Raw genomic sequence first — 23,436 nt, 5'->3', positions numbered from 1 at the left:
ATTTTGTTTTATCATCTTCAAACTTCAAAAGGATTTCAATGATTGATTTTTTATTTCTAGTTTTAGCGAATCAGATAAGTGTTGGTATTATTTTAGCTCCAAGCTTCAAGAGATTCTAATGGTTGTTGGTCTTTGATTTCTAGTTGTAGCAAATTAGATAAGTGATTTGATATCTCTTCGATGTTTTTCATCCTTAAAAGTTAACTTAAATGTGAATTTGCTATCATGTAATATTGTGACACATCGTACCCTCATAGAGAAGTCAATATGACCTTATCAATGAGACAAAGGGTTAATGGATGCTGATTTAAGTGCCATAGAGTGGAGACGGATGAAAAGGATATTTTAAAATAAAATATCTTGCACACAAGAAAATATAATAAAATAATAATATTTTTATTGAAGACGAATTAGTGAGTTAAAAGGTAACTCGGAGGTGAACCGGGGCAAAGTAAGATGTTTTGGAGCCCTAGAAGGCTAGTGGAGAATTTTCAAATAAAATAATATTTTATAAATAAAATAATATTAAAATATTAATATTTTATCTGTTGTCGAAATTAGTTGTGAAAGATGATTATATGACTAATCTAAGTGAGGGAGAAGAAATAAGAAAGAATTTCGAAGAAAAACGACGATAGTTGTGCCCACGTGTCTTTGTTAAATAGAACTATAACGGGTAAGTAAATATTTAAATATTATGGTGATACCGCGTTGACATGCAAACTTTATATTTTATTTGCACACATATAAAGGAAGAAAAATAGAAAAAAATTGAAATTAAAAGATTGTTGGGAGGACTACATTAAAAAAAAGAGAAACTTGGAGGGTAAAACGGTAATTTTTTATGAGCTTGGTGAAAGCTTCCAAACTCTTTTCTTCCTTATCCATGGCTGATCTTTATCTTCTCCATAAGGCATTTTCTTCTTATTCTTTTTCCTCTGAACGTGATTTTCTTTCTTCACCATAAAAATTAAGTTTTTCTTCTCCTTTCTTTTCTTTTCTTACTTCTCCATTCTCGTACCCTTTTATTAACCCAACCCACAACTCTCAACCTCATTTTTCATCCTAACTAAACCCTAGGAGAGAGAAAGGAAGAAAGAAGAAAGGAAGGAAAGAAAGGAAAAAGGAAAAGAAAAGCTCGGAGGAGGCTCGGTCTTGGAGGAGAAAAAAGAAAATTGAGAGGTTTTCCTCCTCACCCACACACCATTGTTGAAGTTTGAAAAGATTTTGGTGGTTTACCTTGTGGATTTCAAGGTAAGGAAGGTAGAAATTGATGTTTTGTTTGAAAGCATGTAGTTTGAACCAATTATGATGTGTGATTTTGTTTATGGTAGTAAGGATCAATAAAGATCTAAGGAGCCTGAGGCATGCATGTGGGAGAATCTTAGAATGCGTGGTGATTTTGACCTAGATTAAGTGGTGGGTCAGCGCTCTAACCTCTAAATCACAACTAGAAAGAAAAAATGAGATATGTATTGATTGTTTGTGCTTATGGTGTATGTGGACTTAGATAATGCTTGATGGAAATAAATTTATAGTTGTTGCCATATGCTAGGTTATTGGTGTGGAAATGATGGTTGAACTTGATAAATATCCTTAGAAAAGATTAATATATGTGCTAGAGTCATAAATAAGTTATCGATATTTATAATCTAAAGAATTACTCAAGCAAAGGATAAAGTCAACTTTAGTAAAAATGTGTTAAGATATAAGTTAGTTGAATAAAGATTCACGATTGAATGAAAAAGAGAAGTAGAAATGATATACACTAAAGATATTGAATTTGGATTGTTGCTAGGAAGTGCAAAAATAAAGATAGTGTATTGTGGTGGCGTACCGAAGGAAATAACGAGCGACCGACAAGTAGAAATAGCTAGATATGCCTTTGAACTAATAGCGATGTAGTATTCCGCTATCGTAAGGTGAGTGAACTTGCATTTAAAAGGTTTTGAACAAATACATATCTGTCGAATGAAATACTAGAATATCCTTGGTTGACTCTTTTCAAATTTATGCACGGGAACAAGTTTTCACAAGTGATACTTCTACGTTTTTAAACGTATAATGTGATTAATTACGTATTTGAAATATTATATTGAATTGCCAATTGATTTGTGGCATGTGATGTATTATTGTGTAAAGATTCTTGTTACATGTTGTTATGTCTGCCATGCATTGAAATGTAATGTTGAATGATAATTATAACTGTGCATGTGCGGTGTAAGAGTGCACATGATGGTGCCGGTAGTGTGCTGTGTGAGAGAGTACACGCTGATGATATATGCCATGCACGGTGTGAGAGAGCACATGATGATGATATATGCCATGTGCAGTGTGGGAGTGCACATAAGGATATTAGCTATGTGCGATGTGGGAGTGCATATGAGCTGAGTTGAGGTTGGCAGGTGTATGTGCGGAGCCGTGGTGACTAGTGTGGGGATGACCTTGGTGTATGTTTGAATTATCTATATATTTATATATACATAATGTATATATGAATTTTTACACGCATGTGCACCTTTCCTGTAGAGTAGAGATTTTTGGAAAATATAATGTGATTTCAAAATGAGTTGAAAGACAGCATGGCATCGAGTTTTGTTTATGATATACAAATTGCATGGTTTCAAAACAAATGAATCGTGTTTTCAAAAAAAAAAAAATCTTTCGTATCGTTTGCTTGTTCCCTTCTTATGTTCACTCACTGGATTTATACTCACCCTTTTCAACTTCATGTTTTAATTTTCAGGATTGAAGGTAGTTGGATCCTAGGTCAAGGTGCTCCCTCCTATTTATCTTTCGGTAGGTTCACTACGACTCCTAATGATAGCACCCATGCCCAGAGTCACTTCGCTGGTAATCAAAGGTCTGTTGCATGTTTATATGTGATAGTTTAATATATATTGTGAGATTTGTTATGAACTTCGTATGTACTTGATTTTCACGATTTAAATTCGAAGAGATTGTTATTAGAAATCACGAGTCTTAGATCCTAAAGAAAAAGAAGTGATAGATGGACTACTGACAAGTTTACATATAGAGGCTTGCTTGGGCCAGATGGACTATGCCTATTGGGCCCATGCATCGGTCATAGCTCGGGTTTTGGGCTATGACAAATATATATTGTTGCTTAATTGAAAAGTGAATTTACTGTTATATAGCTATTAATAAAAAATCGTGAATCTGTCCATTCTTGAAATGAATGCGACAAACAAGCTGCTAATAAAAAATCATGAATTTGTCTATTTCTTGAAGTGAATGCGAAATTATTTTATATCAAACAAGCTACTAATAAAAAATCATGAATCTTTCCATTTCTTGAAGTGAATGTGAAATCATTTAACAATTATAGTCATGGATATGGAAGTGATTGCCATAATAATTTACATTATCACTATTTTAATTCTAATAATACATTTTACCTACTAAAAGTGGATGAATAATTTTACCTACTAAAAGGGATGAAAATTTCTAACCCATCAGAAATGGATGAATAGTTTTAACCCACAAAGGAGTAAATGAATAGTTAAGAGACATAATAAAAGACAAAAGTGGACATAATAAAAGAAATGTAGAAAATGTATTGTCATCGATGTACTTGTTGTACATCTTGAATTTTATCGTACATCTTGAATTTTATCAAGCATCATTGAAAGTTAAAACATCTTGTGATGATTTTAACCATAGCCAAGTTGATATAATAAATCAAGACATTGTTGACATTCTTATGCACACTGAAAGAGGAACTAATCATTTGATTGGTAATGAAAATATCTAAAAATGAAATAGTAGTTGATATATTATAGTATAACTAGATTATTAAGATGCTTTTATATATTTTTATTATATTTAAATGATATGTTCTTATTATATATTTTAATTCTATATTTTATGTTCTTTTACGTTAACTTGTAAGTTTCTCATTATATTTTATTAAAGAAAAATATAGATATTTATATTATTAGATTTAAGATCAATAATGCAAATATATGTCTAATAGACAATACTACAACACACATTATATTTAAAGACAAAAATATTTTTCCACTTGATAATAAAAGAAGCCAAGTCAATACAATATTTGATAGTACAAGATTAATTGAAGGCTCTAGAATGGCCAATATTTTATTACCCAAAGGAACAAGAGTTATAATCAGAGAAACATTATTTTCTACTAAGTCTCAAAGAAAATTGTTAAGTTTTATAGATATTCGAAAGAAATACTGAATATTTCCACATTACTTTTATCTTCTCAAGTAAAAAGTGTGTATTTGAAAAATTACTCGCTCTTTCCTCTGAATTGTGCTATACAAATATTAAAATGATTGAAACTCATGCTATCATAAACTAGAAGTTTACTAATGATTTTAATGTTTGACATGACTGGTTAGACTATCCAGAATCAATAATGATGCGAAAAATTATTGAAAAATTTATATGGTTATCTATTGAAAAGTCGAAAGATTTTTCAATCTGGTAAATTTTCATGTGTTGCTTGCTCTAAAGGTAAATTAATTATAAGGCTATCACTAGTTAAAGTTGAGACTGAATCTCCTACATTTTTGCATATAATGTAATGCTCAATATTATGAAAGAAAATGAGGATATTGAATTTATATATTTTGAAGAATGTAGAAATAAAAATGATTGACCAATGTGAAAAGACAAAATTAAGGTGGAATTGAATTCATTTGCAAAACATAAGGTTTTTGGACCTATAGTCCATACACCAAATGGTGTAAAATTAGTGGGATACGAGTGGATTTTTGTGTGAATATGAAATAAAAAAATTGAGATTATAAGATACAAAGTACGACTTGTAGCACAAGGTTTTACCCAAGGGCCTGGTATTAAATATGAACAGGTATATTCTCTTGGGGTGGATGTAATTGCACTATTAACTAGTCTAGTAATAAATTAGAAGATTAAAATGCATCTAATGAATGTAGCTACAACCTATATGTATGACTCATTTAATATCGATAACCATATGAAAATCCCTGAAGGATTTAAATTTCTTGAAGCACATACACAATTCTCGAGAAATTTATTCAATAAATTAAATAAATATGTGTATGGATTAAAGCAATCCGGATGCATGTGGTATAATTGTCTTAATGAATATTTGTTGAAAAAAGGCTATAAAAATAATCTTATACGCTCATGTGTTTTTATAAAAAAATTTAGATAAGAATTTATCAAAATTACTATTTATGTTGGTGACTTGAACATTATTGAAACTCCTGAAAAGTTATCCAAAGCTATGAGTTACTTAAAGAAAGAATTGAGATAAAAGACTTTGAAAAGACAAAATTTTGTTTAGGTCATCAAATTAAGCAATTAACAAATGAAATTTTTATCTATTAATCAAATTATATAACAAAAGTGCTAAAACGATTCTATATGGACAAAGTACATCCATTGAGCTTACTAATAGTTGTAATATAACTAGATGTGAAAAAAAAAATCTTTTTTCGACCTCGCAAGAATGTTGAAAAACTTTTTGACCCTGAAGTATCATATCTCAGTGCAATTGGAGCATTAATGTATCTTGCTAGCAATACACATCCTGATTTATATTTTACCGTAAATTTATTAACAAGATATAGTTCAACTCCAACTCGAAGACATTGAAATGAAATTAAATATATAATTCAATATCTCCGATGAACTATATATATGGGTTTATATTACTCAAATATATCCAAATCAGCTTTAATTGATTATGCAGATGCAAGATATTTATTTGATCCATAAAAAACTCGATCTCAAATAGATTACTTATTCACATATGGAGGTAAGATTGTTTCATGACGTTTTGTAAAATAAACTATAATTGTTACTTCTTCTAATCATGTAGAAGTTTTAGCAATTCATGACGTAAGTCGTGACTGTGTCTGATTAAGATTTATCATTCAACATAATAACCATGTGTCTTATTTATATTATAAGTAGTGTTCGCATTTCGTAATTTAAGGGCACCACATAAAAAGATTTATGTTCTCAAAACCTTTACATTACTTTTCTAAACTACTTTTTCTTTATATAAAATTTATATTGTTTTTAACTTTCTAGTCAAAGTGGACACCTGCCATATATAGAAACTAGAAAACCTGGTTGGCAGTACTGAAGTGGTAAAACTAATCCATTTCTTGTGTTTTCAAAGACAAAGCAAATATTAATGCAGAAAAAGCCTTGCAGCCAGCATCTAAAGATATATGGGAAACCCTAAACTGTTGGTGATAGTTTTCTCCCTCCCTATAAACCCATGGTTAAGGTAAGATTCGTGCATGTTTCAATTCTCTGTTAATATTATGAAAAATATTTTCTCATACTAAAGAGGAAGAAAATCTTTTGGACTAGATAAATAAACTTGTTTGGAACCATAGAATTGTGACTGTGATTACAACATTTGAGTTGAGCCTTCGACCTGGTTGAAAATGTAAAGAAAGCTCAGCATTAAGGAGGAGTTCTTGCTGGACAGGGGTTTAAAACTTAAAGCAAGGGAAAAATTAATTCAAGTTTTATCTGCTTTCTGCATAAAGTCATTCTGTTCCTATCACTCGCTCTTCCATACTTCATCTCCGTCTCCCTGTCTTTCTTCTCTCTCTCTCTTGGAAGGTAAGAGCTGAGGCTATCTATTCTCCAACATATGCTTTTGAATGATAAATTACATGTTAATACTACTAGCTTTTGGTTAGCAATTCAGCAAGTTGTGATTGTTTATAACTTTTAGTTATATACATACTTAAATAGCTCAGCTTAGCCTATATCATATTCTTTCATGGGGAAATTAATTGAATCAAGGCGTATATTGAAATCAAAATGAACCTATTAGCAACCCCTGGATTTAGACAGGGGAATTCTCGATGTATTAGTATAAACTACAGCATGGAAATGAAATATGCCTTATATCTCTAATCAGATCACCAAACTTACATGCATGTTATCTGATAGTTGGTTCTACTGATTGCAAATCCAACATGAATATCTTGCAAGGGTGCAAATGAAGAATCCTCGCCAGTCTGCCTCTGGTATATGCGGAGTGTGGACCCTTCTCACCCTTATGTTTTGTAGATTTCACAAAGGCCAATGAACCACCAATGAAACTAGCTCCTTGGTTCACACGCCTAGCTTTCCCTGATTCGAACTTGGTTTCTTCGCGAAAAAAAAAAAGGAAGCTGACCATTACTCATTTTTTCTGCCGCAAAATCTAGTGGTTTAAAGGAAACCGTGATTTTCCCTGCTGATGCTTATAAAGCTAGCAAGTCCCATCTAAAGAACAAAAACGCCGACTTGATATATGTATATGCTACTGACTTATACCCCAACCAAATTGATACTGACATATTTGGCTTGGACTTTCTTCAACATGCAAATGTTAAATTCAAAGCATCTAAAAGTAAACAGTTGAATGATCTTGAAATCACTAGACTCATGGGGATTTTACTTGTGTTGTGATGTGAAAATTGCTGGTGAATTCGGAATGATGTAACTTGTCTAAATTCCAAAGCTTTGTGGGAACTCCATGGTAACAGCAAAAAGAGAAAAAAGGGGTCTCCTATTTTTATTCACCCACCTCTCTTCTCTTATCATCTTTGAGAGAAAATATTTTACCCCCTCAGATTTCGTTGAACCAGAGGTTGTGGTAAGTCAGTTACCATAGTTTAGAGGAAGCTGACGTGTAAAACTTGTCTCAGGAAGTCTACTAGTATAAATTTCTTGGGTGTAGTGTATAGCCCGAAGGACACCTCCTCGCTTAAAAAACGTATTAGCTATAGAGAAGAAGAGAAACTCTCACCTCTTCCCTGGAAAAATAACACGCCAATAAAGCTAACAAAGCTAACACAAAAACACAAAAAAAAAAAAAAATCTCTGCCTTTTCTTTTACCTTCTCTGAAATCCCAGTCACAATCTATTTTTCAAGTCCCTTTAGATAAAACAGACTAGAGACTCTGATTAGATATACCCACTTCCCTGTTCTTCAATTTGATCTAAATTTTGCAGTTTTCTTATTTTTGGGCTGAAAAAAAGTTGTAATTCCCTTCAATTATTGACAGATGCAGATGGGTTTTGAGGAATCATGGGTCTTTCTGATATGTAAATTTTCATCTCTATATTATTCTGGCTTGATCTGTAATGATCATATTATAGAATTACCATAAGAAAAAACGTAGTATTAAATATGTGATTCTGCTCTGTTTTTTTATTCTTTGGATTCTCTGCTTCTGACGGTTACGTGATCGAGTGTACTTTTTTCAATTTTGATTATCTGATGGTTTTGATGATCTGGGTTTCTCAAAAAGATGGATTCTTTTTTTTATATCCCCTGTTTTCTGAACGGTGGATGTTGATTTTGCTTGCCTGGTTGATATTTGATCAGGTCAATGATCAATCTGACCTTTTTGTTTAGTGAGTTTACGTGAACAGGAGTGTCTCCTTCTTATGTGGGGAATTCTTTGCTTTTCTGGGTTTTCTTTTGAGTGTGGAATATGCTTTTCATGGAGGACTTAGTATTCTTCTCGTCAAAGTTTTCTTCTTTCGGTGTTTTGCTCCTTAAATTTCGTGATTTAGACTTTATTTGCTTTTGATCATTTCTACAAGCTCTTCTGCCACTGATTTTGCGGTTTTCGTGTCTCTGTGCTTGGCCATTTTGGCTCTCCGGTCACAATTTGGATCATCCAACCTGGTCTATATTTTGTTGGCTTTGGCCAATCATTGAATGATCGGGCTTTTCGCTTTGATCATCTGAGCCTCTCCTATTTCGCTTTGATCATCTGAGCCTCTCCTATTGGATAACGTTGGTCACGTGGTTTAAAAGATACACCTTTGGTTTGTGATTTGTGAAATGATCACATAGTTTGTGGTGTAAAATGTTTTTCTTTTCTCTTGTTGTGATATAAGGAGTTTTTATGAGAATCTTTTTTCGTTTTCTATCTGTAGGTTTGAGATTTGAAGTTTGCTGATCAATCCATTATTTAAGGTAGATATTTTGGCACTTCTAGATTGAAGTCAACAAAGCTTTTAGTATTAGGAGGTAGTTTGGATAATTGGAGGGTTTTTTAGTGATTATTGTACCCCATGTTTCCTAATTGTCAGAAATTTAGATCTCGTTTGCCAAGTTTGGGCACTGCAAAACTTGGGCAGTGCCCATGGATGCCACAACAAGCGGAACCCCAACTATACAATACCATAACATACCTGATCAACCAATTACTGCTATTGTTGCTGCTCCTGTACCCACATTTCAGCGACAAGTACGTCATTGCTTTGGGGACTCCACTCCTGGAGAATTCCCTTTGGCTGCTAATCCTTCCATTGTTCTTCATGTCCTTACCGCCTGTAATTTGGATCCTCAAGATCTTGCAAAACTAGAGGCAAGTGAATTTTTTCTTGACTTTCTGAAAATGAATCTCCTTTTAAATGTTAGAATTGATAATGCTGGCTGATTTGATTTTGTAAACATGTGTTCCAGGCAACATGCTCCTTCTTTAGGCAGCCAGCAAACTTTGCCCCAGATTATGAATTATCCATATCGGAGCTTGCTGCTCTTGACATGTGCCAAAAAAGAGCTATATTTAAGCCAATGACTGACGAAGAACGTCAAAATTTGAAGCAAAGATGTGGGGAATCGTGGAAATTGGTCCTGAGGTTTCTGCTGGCTGGGGAAGCATGTTGCAGGAGGGAGAAATCACAGGCAATTGCAGGGCCTGGTCACAGCATTGCTGTGACATCAACAGGAGTAGTTTACTCATTTGGCTCTAATAGCTCAGGACAGTTAGGACATGGCACTACTGAAGAAGAATGGCGGCCTCGGCAAATAAGGTTGCCAATATTTTTATCACTATGTATGCCTGACACTGTAAAATTGTAAATGCGAAGAGTTAATCAAGCTCCATTATGTTGTAGATCTCTGCAAGGCATTCGAATCATCCAAGCATCTGCTGGGGCTGGCAGGACAATGCTGATTAGTGATGCTGGGAGAGTTTATGCCTTTGGCAAGGATTCCTTTGGTGAAGCAGAATATGGGGTTCAAGGAACTAAGCTAGTTACAACTCCGCAGCCTGTTGAGTCTTTGAAAGACATATTTGTGGTGCAAGCTGCAATTGGAAACTTTTTCACTGCTGTATTATCCAGAGAGGGCAGAGTTTACACATTCTCCTGGGGCAAAGATAGCAAGCTTGGTCACCAAACTGAGCTAAATGATGTGGAGCCCCAGCCCCTACTGGGGGCACTAGAGAACATACCAGTAGTGCAAATTGCAGCTGGATACTGCTACCTCCTTTGCCTAGCTTGTCAACCAAGTGGCATGTTAGTTCATCTGAATTCCTTTTAAGAAAACCCTTAAATCATTTTTAAACTGGCATGCAAACTGTTCTTGATTATCATACGACAATCTTAAAAACGTCTTCACATTAGAGGGCATGTGATTAAATTACCTAAGATTGTAGAAAATTTCTTGATCTACCAGCTTACTTATGTTTCCTGCCCCATTTTAGAAAAAACCTCATCTGAATTAGCTCTCAGAAAAGTTATCATGACTTACCATTATAAATCTTTGAAATAATGAATGATGGTCCTGAATAATCGTAATAGTATAGGATTTTTTTTCAGAATCTCAAAGTCCATCTATCCTGTTGCTTCATATATAGCCACATGTCAAATATTGAATAGTTGAATGAGTTATTGGAATTATTACTTAGTGGTGTGCCGTTCTTATGGAATCATTAGGTCAGTGTACTCTGTTGGTTGTGGCTTGGGTGGGAAGCTTGGGCATGGCTCAAGAACTGATGAAAAGCACCCTCGATTAATTGAACAATTTCAGCTTTTGAACCTTCAGCCAGTGGTGGTTGCTGCTGGTGCTTGGCATGCAGCTGTTGTTGGTCGAGATGGACGGGTTTGCACATGGGGTTGGGGACGTTATGGGTGTTTAGGTCATGGAAATGAAGAGTGTGAATCAGTTCCTAAGGTGGTGGAAGCATTAAGCAAGGTCAAAGCAGTTCATGTTGCTACAGGGGACTACACAACTTTTGTGGTATCTGATGATGGTGATGTATACTCTTTTGGTTGTGGGGAATCCGCTAGCCTAGGACATAATAGTGTTGCTGAAGGACAGGTTTGACTTTCCCTTCCCTTATATAACCTTCTGTTGTGATTAACTTTGCCCTTTTTTGGTTTTATGGAAGGTTCTGCCTAATTTCCTTTCCTGAATTTTCAAATAAAAGATATGCAGGATGCTTGAGCTCAGATTAAGTCTCAAACCTGATCATTATTTTATACTATTTCACTATTTTCTAATATAAAATGCACATTGGAAGATTTTTGAAATACTTTTTGAAAGGAAAAGGATATCAACCATTAAGATTAGTTTCAAAGATGCAACACATTTCTCTGGTTTTCCTTATAATGTGCTGCATATGCCTCTGTTTGAGGGCATATATGATTTACCTTGTAGAGAAGCTTGTTTTTTTGAGATGGCATTGATTGTTAACTGTTTTGTTTCCAATTGCTTACATAAACACACCATTATGATATGCAATTTTCTCTCTTTTACCTTGTTTTTGAGAGGTCACCTTCAAGAAAGCTATAGATTTCAAATGTAGTAATACAGTGAAACCACAGCATCTGATGTGTATTCATCAATTATGCCAAGTTGCCCTTGAAGAACTGCAATTATCTGTAATGCATATGTTAGTTTTAATTGGACACCGATGTTGTATATGTTGTCCTTGAACATGGGAAAGAAAGGGGTATCAATTCATTGAGTAACTATCAACATTTTGGTTTATTGCTTATCTGGCAGGGAAATAGGCATGCTAACGTGTTGAGCCCAGAACTGGTGACGTCATTGAAGCAAGTGAATGAACGGGTGGTACAGATCAGCCTTACAAACTCAATATACTGGAATGCCCATACATTTGCACTCACTGAATCAGGGAAGCTTTACGCATTTGGCGCAGGAGACAAAGGTCAGCTAGGCATAGAGCTAGTTAACAATCAGACAGAAAGGGGAAACCCTGAGCGGGTTGATATCGATCTCAATTAAGAATTCAGTGGTTTCCCCCCGCATCTCTTACACCATGTCATCCATTAGCTTATCAAACCACACATTGCATTTGGTGTTTAGATTTCCATGTTTATTTTGTAAATAGAAACAAACCAAAGAATTGTGAAGATTTAAGTTAGGTAGCAAGGGCCCAAGCAAATGGTTCAAGATCAGTTTCCTAAGAAAATGGTTAGCACATAGGGCTTAAGTTGTTAATAGTTGAAACTTCTGTTAAGGCTCATTGATTACTTGTGTTAAAATTGCATTCTTAATTTCACTGATGCTCAACTGGTTCAGTGGATGGCCCAAGGGACATTGAAGCAGTCTCAGGCCCGCGGTGAGGGGACACCAACTGCCACAGGGCTAATGAAATGTTATACCACCTCCCTTTTATTCCCGTTGGGTCTGGTCTGTGGCAAAATCATGGAAAGGGTTTTTCGTTTATATGGTAAGTTGAGAATAATCACTAGGCATGTGGTTTTCACTACCAAAACAAAAAGGTTAGTATTGACCCAATGTCTTTTTGTTGTTGTTGTTGTTACTATTATTGTTAAGAAGTACTAAGCAACAAGAACAAATAATAACAAACAAATTCATAAATAAACTAATATTTACAAAATATAATTTTGTAAACACTAAACCCTAAACACTTTATATAATTATACTCTATTTTGTTAAAAAAATATAATTTTAAGGTTTTTTTTTCTGCAAATATATCAGTGTCTTTTTTTCCTATTCCCATTCTCAAGGATGCCACACAAAAATTCAGCCGACTGGTGCGTGGGGAACCCTAATTTTTGGGCTTCGTATATTTGTGAAAAACTAATTTATGGGGATTTTGTCTTGTAGTTTATGGAATTAAATTTGACCTTAAATCAAATTTGAAGCTATGATTTTGGTTTGATAGGCTCACTCTCACCTTTAGGAAATAAAAGATGAGCATTCCCCTGTTCTCCATATAATATCCTTTGCCTGGCCATCGATCAGTCATTAATAACAATCCTCGCCAACTGGCCCTCATTCGCACCCATTCCTACTCCTGGTGGCCACCCTCCCTCGTAGCAACAATCAACCATGAAATTGTTCCAAGCCTACTTTTTGTCACAACTTCATTTTAGGATTTGATTTAGTATTGTTTTTCAAACTTCAACACTTCGTTCTAGCAACTATTATATTATGAATTGATTTGGCTGTAGAAATATGAAAACCCAAAATATTCTTTTGTTGTGAATTTTCTCTTCGAGCCAAACCAAACTGACTGCGCCCAAGCTCAGCCTTGCATGTTTGTGATGAAATAATTATAACCCATTACTATTATCTTGTTTGATGCGTTAGTGTGACATAAAGCCGAACGGGAACATTGACGTAGACACTTAGCTCTGATCTCTGAACTGAGCGTGGTGATATTGCCCACAGCCAGGGCTTGCATTTTTCTTTTCCAGGTTTCATCTGTGCTACACACAACCACCCTTCGGGAATTTTTTTATATAAAAATATTTTAAATGCATAAAGTAGATGTGAGAGAGTGGACATTACTCTCTAAATTGTCAGAGTGGATTATTAAATTAAATAAAATTCAAGATACTTTTGATCATATTATTAAAAATGAAAAACATACAACAGCCCGGATTAATTTTGGGCCGATAGCAATTTAGGCCATTCCCCATGGACCAACGCCTGGCCTAGCCTCCAGCAGGGGAGGTCTTGATCGCCAGTAGGCACTTGCGGCCTGTGGGTAAGGCTCTCTCTAATAACTGGGATGTTCATGTCATTGTTGCTTTCACGCCGGCGAAGCCCATTTTCCTCAATGTTTCAGAGTTATAAACCCTCGTTTGTGATTTCATTTTAGGCAAATCAAAATGTTTCTGAATTTGCATTTGCAAATGGTAATCACTGTTCCATTGCCTTGTGTTTTCCCCCTTCCCAATCCTTGGCCGTCCCCATCCACTTCCATTATCATCATCAAGATTCAAGACTAATGTCTCTGTCCATTATAAATATTATATTATCTAACCACTTTATTCATGTGGGATTTCCTCCTATAGTGTATTTAAGCAAGGTTGTAATCCTGCAGATTGAACAGAGTCCATATAATCATGATGCAAGTTAGAGAGTCTATATAATACAATGAACCTTTTTCATTCCAATATTAATTTGAAGTTTGAGGCAAAAATTAAAGCACTAAAATATAGGGACGTTTGCTAGTACTATTATTAGTTTCACAAACTACCACATGAGCCAATCATTAGGACTGGTTTGACTTCCCCCTCTCTAGATTATTTGATTATTTTTACTCATTTGCACTATTTTATTTATTCATATTTGATATTTTTGGTCAAATAAATACAACTTTGACTTTTATATTTTGAATATCAAATATAATTAAAAAAAGTTATAAAATTTAGCAAGTTTTGTGTTTAAAACTTTTTTAAACTTGTGTTTTTTTTTTTTCAATTTTTAATGTATATTATATTCTAAAAATATGAAGGTCAAAATTGAAATTAATTTGACAAAAGAATATGGAGGGAGTATTATTGTTTCTCTACAAGATGGCCGGCTTAATGTATACGTTTGGAACTTGCGATCTCAAACCAAATTAACCACCAATCTCTTGATTGTATATTGATTTTGTATGTAGTAACATTATCTAGAATATATATAATGTAACTGGGTTAATTAGAATAAAAATCTTAAATCCAAGTCTACACACAATTGGGCCTCTTGCACTTTATTCGTTGTGTGATATGCATTAATGATTATGCCTTTAAAAGTGATGATGGTGCACTTTCCAATCCTCACTTTTGCCAATTTTTCATCATCATTAAACATATCAGAGTTAGATTCTGCATATCATTAAAGTAAAAGGCAGAATTTTACGACACTGTTATAAAGGGAAAAGAGATTTTTCATTTTCTTTCTCGGTAGGTGCTCATGATCCCTTGCCTTCAGCAACAAGAAACGACATATAACAAAAAAATTACTTTCCTTTTGTAAACTTCTTTACAACAAATATTTTTGTCTGAGACGAAATAGTACTATACTAAAAATGGGATTTGGATCCTCCTCACAGTTCAGCCTTAGCTAGTTAATAAGCAAACATGAAATTTTAGGATGTGTCCATTTCGTGACTTAATTATACACATACATGGCAGTTAATGGATTGGCAGGGCACATGGCTTGCGCAGGCCATGTGATGTTTTTTGACCTTTGGCTAAAAATCCCACCTTAGACATATCATCATGCGTATGAAGACTCTATAGACTTTTGTTTTTTTTTCTTATTTATTAACCCTAAATCAGAGAAAAAGAAACAAGCATGATTAAATAAACAAGGAATTTTTTGGACAAAAAAAGTCATTACTAACTAAAGAATATTGAGAGATTGTAGAGCCTTTGCTATAGAAAGTGAACAGGATCATGAGCAGCCATGCACTATCAAGAGACTTACCAAGAGATGAAAGTAAACAATTAACTGGTTAACGTTGTTGAGGCCCTGTTTGTCGTCTTTCCTAGTCCCAAAGTTGCTTCCTCTACTACGACTACTACTACTACTACTACTACTACACATGTTTCCTTCTCGTCAGTTTTGCATATGCAAATACAAGCTATAAAGGAACCTGAATGAGACGTTGTGGATGAAAATCATGCGTCTGAATTTTTTGTTTATAATCTAAGAGTTATTATTGGGAATGAATGGTACAAATTTCCGTTAAAGCAAGATTCACGAAGGCAATAATTGTAGCGTAAAGGGGCCTTATCCATCATGCAAACAAATAAGAATGCATAAAGGTGGGTCATTTGGATCAGGGTGCTTGCTATCATTTGTTTGCATGACTACATACACTAGCGAACTTGGGCAAAATTGTACCTTCTGCTAAAAGGAAAACTAAGGCTGGCTGTGGCCTGTGGCTTACAAAATGAAAACGGAAAACTAATGGCTGAGAATGACTTGCCACCTGGCTCCTGCATTAGCAAAACACCTGTAAAATGGATTAGAATTTTGGTAAATAGTTGTGAATTGGTTATGGAAAAGATTGGACTTGGCCTTTTGTAGTCTCCTTTTTTGAACCCACCATTGCCATCGGTCAGATCCCTTACAGATTGTGTAGCTGAAGTTGGATCAACTGCCAGAAGTCATCAACGGCTTTAGATACCCTGAGAATCGAAATCAAAAGGTCCACTCGGGGGAAACGGGAATTTTTTAAAGGGAACAAAGGTCACATGGGAGAACGTGCCTTTCCCTAGAGAAATGGTGACCATGCCACAAATTTGACGGACGGTACGGACTTCCCCATGTGCCCACTCAATCTCCTAACTCAGAAGCTCCAAACACAAACAGCTTACAGCCGCCCCTAACCCCGAAGAGAAAAATATAATAAGGGAAACAATTTGACGATGATAATAATAATAATAATAATAATAATAATAATAATAATAATAATAATAATAGTGAACAATTCGATAGAGCATAACTTTCAATGCAGCATTTGCTTTGCCTGTGCAACTTTGCAAGTTCCCACTCCATATTGCAGAAGATTCATATTTTTCATTTTTTTATTTTCACAAAAGAAGGTTTCTGTTTAAGTGTTAAGCCTGAAATTAGTCTTACACCTGAATGAATTTGTATAACTTACTTTCTAATTAATCTCATAACTAGGTTAAGTGATTTGTAATTAACAAATTCTTGCAATATTGAACATGGAATCAAAAAAAAAATTTGCATTCTATTATTTGACTTAATAATAAATGTATGTACGTATTTTCCAAGTTGAGTTTGAATTTTCATTAGAATTTTATTATAATTATAATAATCATTATCTTAAAACTAAATGACGAAGTCTACTTTCGAAGGGTTTACTCGGTTTCTTAGTACTTTTATTTTGGAGAACAGCTTTAATTAAAAGACAATGGCGGTGTACTTTTCGGCATTATTTTGTGGATCGAATTATCAAATATAATATAGAACTACGTTTTGTTCTGATTATACATGTGTTGTCCTGATGATACAGTTATCAGTTGACACAAGTGCAAGGATAAAGAAAAGGAAAGCCCCGGCATTTGGAATGCTGAATTGACAATATTGTTGGAAGCCTTTGTTATTACTTAAATTTTATTTCAAGATTGCAAAGAAAGAACATGCTGTAGCATGTGGTTGAGCAGCTATCAAACTCTTATCTGCATGGAAAGATCAGCAGATTGGAGATTAAATTCAGGCTCAGCCCATGATATCAATATTTCATATAAAGTGACAAACTAGTAAGGATTTCCATGGTGGGGAAGATAAAGAAAGAAGAAGAATGAAAGCTGCAGCATTGTTAAAAAGTCTACTGAATGAATTTATGGATGTCTGCCCTTTTAGGTACTAAAATTGAAGGAGAGGAGTTGGAGTTGGAGTTGTCTAACTATTGAGAGGCTTTTCAAGCCACAAATATATCCATATTATAGCGAACAAAGGCTAGGGTATATCTCATTCATGTGCCTGGCTCTGGCAGCTAGAGGTAGAAGAATTCAAAGTGAAACAAGGTGGTTTAATCTTTGGAAAATCACTACTACTGACAGACCGATATCCAGAACAAATACTTGTCGATCGGGTTATTCAAAAGGGTTTTACGTAGTTGAATAAATTTCAGGAAAAATGATTTCTTTTTTTTTTGAAAACTGCGACTTAAGTTAATTTCCCGTGACGGAGAAACAAAGCAGGGGAATTTGTCTTCACTTTGAATGCAATACCGACAAGGATGTGGATATTGAGAGAGTGTCGGTGTATAGTGAAAATGATTAGTCTCAGACGTTTATACGAAAATTATTTGTCAATTAATTTATCACAACATCCCTAAACGATATTTCTGGCTACTTGTTGGTGACTGTTTATTAATGGCACTATTAGCTTTATAATTAATTTCAAGGCTCCTAATTGAGTTTAACTCCGATAAATGTTATTTTCATGTTATATATGAAATGCTTTATCATTAACTTTTCCCAACTAATGTTACAACCTTCCCTTAAGATAAGGTTTATTCTCAAGTCTCCGACAAAACTCAGAAATCCATCCTTCATTTTCATTTTTTCTTAGTATAAATGAGAAAAAAAATAAGTCAATGTTAATTTATATATTATTAGATGGGAAATTAATTTGCTTTGATATTATTATAATTACGAAAAAAAGACTTGAGTCAATCAAATTTTATTATATTGATCATATACAAAATATATATTTTAATATATGAGTATTTGATTCAATGATAAATGTATATATTTTTGTTATAAAAAATTATATATATATATATATATATGGATCAAGAAAGAAAATAAAGGAAAATTATATATAAAATATACATAAATATAATGACTTAGATGAGGCGGATGAAATCTCTTTTCTAATAAGTATTGAGTATACAGTACAAGAATTTTATTTTTGATACCTAAAAAATAATATACAAGATTTGGTTATATTAAAAGTAAAGAAGTCATCAATAATTGGCTTGTAATTAATTAATGTAATGAATATGATTAATAGATCCCAATTAGTAAAACAGAGTTTATTATACAATGATGTAAATTCTTCATTAAAAAGAAAAAGAAATTAGATGTGGAGTATGAACATATAACGGACTGCTGGGACCCATGAAGAGCAAGATTCAAGGGGAAGAGTGGGCGCCCATTTAATTATTTATTTATTCAATCAAAGCTCTTGATCCTCTTTATAAAAGCCCTCCTCCTTTCTCTCAGTTCCTCAGAATTTTCCTCACCCTTGTACATTCCCTTTACCTACCTCATAAAAATTTCGAAATAATGGCAATTCCATTATCCCTCTTTCTACTGTTCTTGCCTCTCCTGGCTCCCACCTTCATTTTCTCCTCACCAGTTCAAGACCCTGAGCAAGTAGTACAGCAAGTAAATGAGTACGTGTTTCATAAACTTTATGCCATTTTGATCATACATTAGCAAACTAAACAGTTACCATTGTTAAAGTGTCACATTTTTGTTTTAACTTCTGTGTACACTCTGTGTTTTTATATACAGGAGCGTCAGGAATGCTACTATAGCTAGGAGGAACCTTGGGTATCTCTCATGTGGAACCGGCAACCCTATTGATGACTGCTGGCGGTGCGACCCTCGCTGGGAAAAGAACCGTCAGAGGCTAGCCGATTGTGCCATTGGGTTCGGGAAGCATGCCATTGGTGGCAGGGATGGCAAAATCTATGTGGTCACGGACTCCAGTGACCGTGACCCCGTCAACCCAAAACCTGGCACTCTTAGGCATGCGGTTATCCAAGACGAACCTTTGTGGATCATTTTTGCTAGTGACATGGTGATCAAATTGAAGGAAGAATTGCTGATGAACTCGTTCAAGACCATCGACGGCCGAGGCGCCAATGTTCACATCGCCGGCGGGCCATGCATTACTATACAGTACGTGACCAACATCATAATCCACGGGATTAACATACATGATTGCAAGAGAGGAGGGAATGCTTATGTGAGGGACTCTCCCAGCCACTACGGTTGGAGGACTATATCCGACGGTGATGGGGTGTCTATTTTTGGAGGGAGCCACGTTTGGGTGGACCATTGTTCTCTGTCTAATTGCAATGATGGGCTGATAGATGCCATTCATGGATCCACGGCCATCACAATTTCTAACAGTTACTTGACCCATCATAATAAGGTCATGCTCTTGGGACACAGCGACTCCTATAAACAGGACAAGAACATGCAAGTCACCATTGCCTTCAACCATTTTGGAGAAGGGCTTGTGCAAAGAATGCCGAGGTAAAATAATTTGAAGTCAAACATTACCCTTAACCATTCAATTACCTAATTATTTTGTTTGCATTTAGGTGATTAAGCTATGCACGCTATCCACTACTTTAATAATTCAGATTTGGATGATATTGTTTCTTCAGGAACTCATTCTCAAATGTGATTTATATATATATATATTTTTTTTCAATTTAGAAACTTATACATAATGTACGATAGGTACAGGCATGAATTATTTTCTTTCAAAACAAAAATTACTGCTAGTAAAATCTATATGCAAAGCTCTTATAATTTCCTTTTCACTTTGCATACAGATGCAGACATGGATATTTTCACGTGGTGAACAATGATTACACCCATTGGGATATGTATGCAATCGGCGGCAGTGCTAACCCTACAATCAACAGCCAGGGCAATAGATTCCTTGCACCAAATAACGAATACAACAAAGAGGTCAGACCAAAAATCTCCGATCAGTGATCCCCTTTTTAGCGTATCCAAGATAGAAATTAGTAGAGAATAATCAGTAAGCTTTAAACTAACATCAATATTCAACAAAATTCAGGTTACTAAACACGAAGATGCGCCGCAAAGTCAATGGAAGCATTGGAATTGGAGGTCCGAAGGGGATTTGATGTTGAATGGAGCCTTCTTCACACCATCTGGCACTGGAGCCTCTTCGAGTTATGCGAAGGCCTCGAGCTTGGGTGCGAGACCCTCCTCACTGGTCGGCTCGCTCACAGCCGGGGCGGGTTCACTGGTTTGCAAGGAGGGCTCGCGTTGCTAGGCATGCGACACCCATGGTCTGCTAATAGCAATAAATTAAATACTAAAGAGAAAAATTGAAACATGAGAAGAAAATGGAAGAACAATAAGGCCAAACTGTAATTAAAAGCCTCAGTATCCATGTTTCTGTATATTGGTAATTTTTGTGTGTCTTGACTTGGATGTATACAACTGCAAAGCTTTGATCAGTCTCTTTCTGTAAAGGCTCATGATCAGCTGACAGCAACAAGAGCAGCAATAGTGTAATTTAATCGATGAAATGAGTCATCATTATTCTACATCAAAAGTTTTCTCCCTCTTTTTCATGTACTTAGTGGTTTTCTTCCCTCACATGGGGTGGTACAGTCGGCAGCGGGGTGTGAATTGAACTTGGTCCAAGGATTTACAAAAAGGAGAAAAGAGAAAACGATTTTGCCACCAAGAGCATGTTTTAAATTTATTATTATTTAATGTAGAAGTATTACTATAAATTGTATTTTAATTAACTTTAAAAAGGTATTTTTAAATATTTGGTTAACAAAACTGTTGTGGCAATTACGAAATTATCTCTAAAGAGTTACATAAAATCTTACTCAATTAATAAAATAAGAAAAGAAAAAAAAAATCAAGCACACTCACAAGAATATAAAAATTTACATAGTTCGGTCTTTTGATAACCTATGTCCACAAGCACAACATTAGAGAAAAATTCACTAAGAGAAAAATTAGAAAATTACAAGAACAGTCTCAAACTCACAACTCTTATCCCACTTACATCCAAATCACTCTCTCTAAATCTAGGTGATGATTATTTTTTAACCTCATAGGGTCCTTTTATAGTGCCAAATACAATAATCTTATCCTAATATAATTAGGATATGTTATTTTAGTCTAACTAGATTTAAAGACTATCTTAATAAGATATACTAGTTTAATTAGAATTAAACAATCCTAATTAAATCACAATTCAAGACTATCCTAACAAATCTCCACCTTAGCCTTGAATTCACCAAGCTCCAACTTATAAACCAATCTCTGTCGACACCGTCACTGCCCCAAAGGGCCTTAAGCACTACGAACACCGATCAAGTCCAAGCAATGCTTGAACTTTATCCCAGAAACTAACTCAATCACCATATGTGCCAGGTTTTCAACTGTAGTTATTTTCTTTACTACAATCTCACCCTTAGAAACAATCTCTCAAACGAAGTTACACTTGACTTGGATGTGTTTGGTTCTCTCATGAAACATCTAATTTTTAGTCAAGTCTATGACACTTTGACTATCACAAAACACAAGTACATATGCTTGTCCAAAACCAAGATCACTAACCAAGCCTTTAAGCCATAAAGCCTCCTTCACTGCCTTGATCACAGCCATATATTCAGCTTCAATTGTAAACAAAGTAACTGTTGATTGAAGAACTGTTTTCTAACTGATTACAGACCCTAAGAGAGTGAACACATATTTCATTCGAGATCTTCTACTATCTAGATCACCCGCAAAATCTGAATTGGAGAGGCTAACCATATTACAACTATTGTTTGCACCTCATTCACACACTAAGCCAACATCAATAGTACCTTTAGGTGTTTTCACAAGCTCTCATGTTTGATCCCAATGTAGAGACTCAATCTTCTTAGAAGAGTCGGCATATGTAATTGTCTCACGATAAAAGTAAAGCTCATCAATCTCTACTTCCCCAAATAAAACATAAGAATCAAAATCACCACCGATACAAGTAATGCTTCGTTAAGATACCAATTCTTGTACTTCTTGCAGTTTATTCTAGATTTCACTATCATCCCGCACTGTTACAAGAGCATTGATTTCAAGCTCCACCTACTTGCCAACTTCCTAGTCTAATGTGTTTGCAATTCTAGATTTTATACCATGAAGTAATGCAAACTTGTTAAAGGTAACATCCCCGACTCACCATAAACTTTGGGAACTTACAATCAATACACCACAATTGATAACCTTTCACCCCATATACATAGCCTAAGAATATGCACTCTATCGTCCTCAACTCAAGTTTACCATCACTCACAAAAACATGAACAAGACAACCAAATACTCTTAGTATAAAGTAATCAGCAGGCTTACCAGACCAAACTTATTTAGGAGTCTTAAATTTAATTACAGTTGATGGAGACCGATTTACTAAGTAGCAAGCCATGTTGATAGCTTCTATCTAGAATACTTTGGGTAAGCCAACATTAAAAAACATGCATCTTGCTCTTTCTAGAAGTGTTCTTTTCATCCATTCTACAACACCGTTTTGATGTGATGTTTTGACGACAGTGCGATATTTAACTATTTCCTTATTCTTGCAAAACAAACCAAACTCACATTTGCAAAATTCCAAACCTTTGTTTATTTGAAAGCTCTCGATCCTTTTCTTAGTCTGCTTCTCGATCCTTTTCTTAGTCTGCTTCTCGATCAGTGCCTTCCAATGCAAAAAGGTGGTCAACACTTCACTTATAACCTTCAAAAAATATGTCCACACCTTTCTTTAAAATCATCAATAAAGGTCCACATGCATAATGATCCACCTTTTGATGCCACCGAAGAAGGATCCCACAAATCTGAATGAATGTAATTTACTTTACTTTTGGTTCGATGAGTTGTAGTGCTAAATTTCACTATATGTTGCTCACAGAAATCTAGCTTCCCAATCTTTTGACTACACAGCAAATTACGCTTACTCAGTTTTCTAATCGCTCTCTCGCTCATATGACCTAATCTCATATGCTATAGACGTGTTACATCATCTTTAGAATCATTAAATGAAACCACAAAAATAGTTTCAATAACCGTGTTTCCAACTAGACGATAAAGATCATCGGATAACTTGCCATTCAT

General features: G+C 34.8%; 2 protein-coding genes and 1 long non-coding RNA gene across 5 annotated transcripts; all 3 read left to right on the top strand.

The window, feature by feature from the left end:
* The first annotated feature begins 929 nt into the window (after window positions 1-929).
* LOC108660822 (uncharacterized) lies at window positions 930-2,973 on the top strand. 2 transcript variants are annotated; one of them, XR_001926514.2, is made up of 4 exons: window positions 930-1,254; window positions 1,335-1,419; window positions 1,799-1,922; window positions 2,747-2,973. It is a non-coding gene; the product is annotated as an uncharacterized LOC108660822 (long non-coding RNA). The 2 variants fall into 2 exon arrangements; XR_016024753.1 differs by having other exon boundaries at window positions 1,335-1,423.
* Window positions 2,974-7,720: 4,747 nt separating this feature from the next.
* On the top strand, window positions 7,721-12,303 carry LOC18609639 (Regulator of chromosome condensation (RCC1) family protein). 2 transcript variants are annotated; one of them, XM_007044857.3, is made up of 7 exons: window positions 7,721-8,097; window positions 8,941-8,980; window positions 9,097-9,374; window positions 9,473-9,822; window positions 9,907-10,308; window positions 10,729-11,113; window positions 11,801-12,303. In XM_007044857.3, the coding sequence occupies exons 3-7, from the start codon at window positions 9,150-9,152 to the stop codon at window positions 12,041-12,043; spliced, it is 1,605 nt and encodes a 534-aa protein (XP_007044919.2). In that variant the 5' UTR covers window positions 7,721-8,097; window positions 8,941-8,980; window positions 9,097-9,149; the 3' UTR covers window positions 12,044-12,303. The 2 variants fall into 2 exon arrangements, with proteins under 2 accessions (XP_007044919.2, XP_088660149.1); XM_088804023.1 differs by lacking the exons at window positions 7,721-8,097; window positions 8,941-8,980 and having other exon boundaries at window positions 8,988-9,374.
* Window positions 12,304-18,772: 6,469 nt separating this feature from the next.
* Window positions 18,773-20,878, top strand: LOC18609637 (Pectate lyase family protein). Its single transcript, XM_007044855.3, has 4 exons — window positions 18,773-18,944; window positions 19,066-19,815; window positions 20,121-20,259; window positions 20,372-20,878. Exons 1-4 carry the CDS (start codon window positions 18,835-18,837, stop codon window positions 20,591-20,593), a joined length of 1,221 nt encoding a protein of 406 aa, XP_007044917.1. The 5' UTR covers window positions 18,773-18,834; the 3' UTR covers window positions 20,594-20,878.
* The last annotated feature ends 2,558 nt before the right edge of the window (window positions 20,879-23,436 follow it).

The sequence above is a fragment of the Theobroma cacao genome, chromosome 2 (assembly GCF_053813885.1).
Source record: "Theobroma cacao isolate CCN51 chromosome 2, ASM5381388v1, whole genome shotgun sequence".
Lineage (NCBI taxonomy): Eukaryota > Viridiplantae > Streptophyta > Magnoliopsida > Malvales > Malvaceae > Theobroma > Theobroma cacao.
Note: the sequence above shows the minus strand (reverse complement) of the source record. Positions and strands in the feature narration are given on the sequence as shown.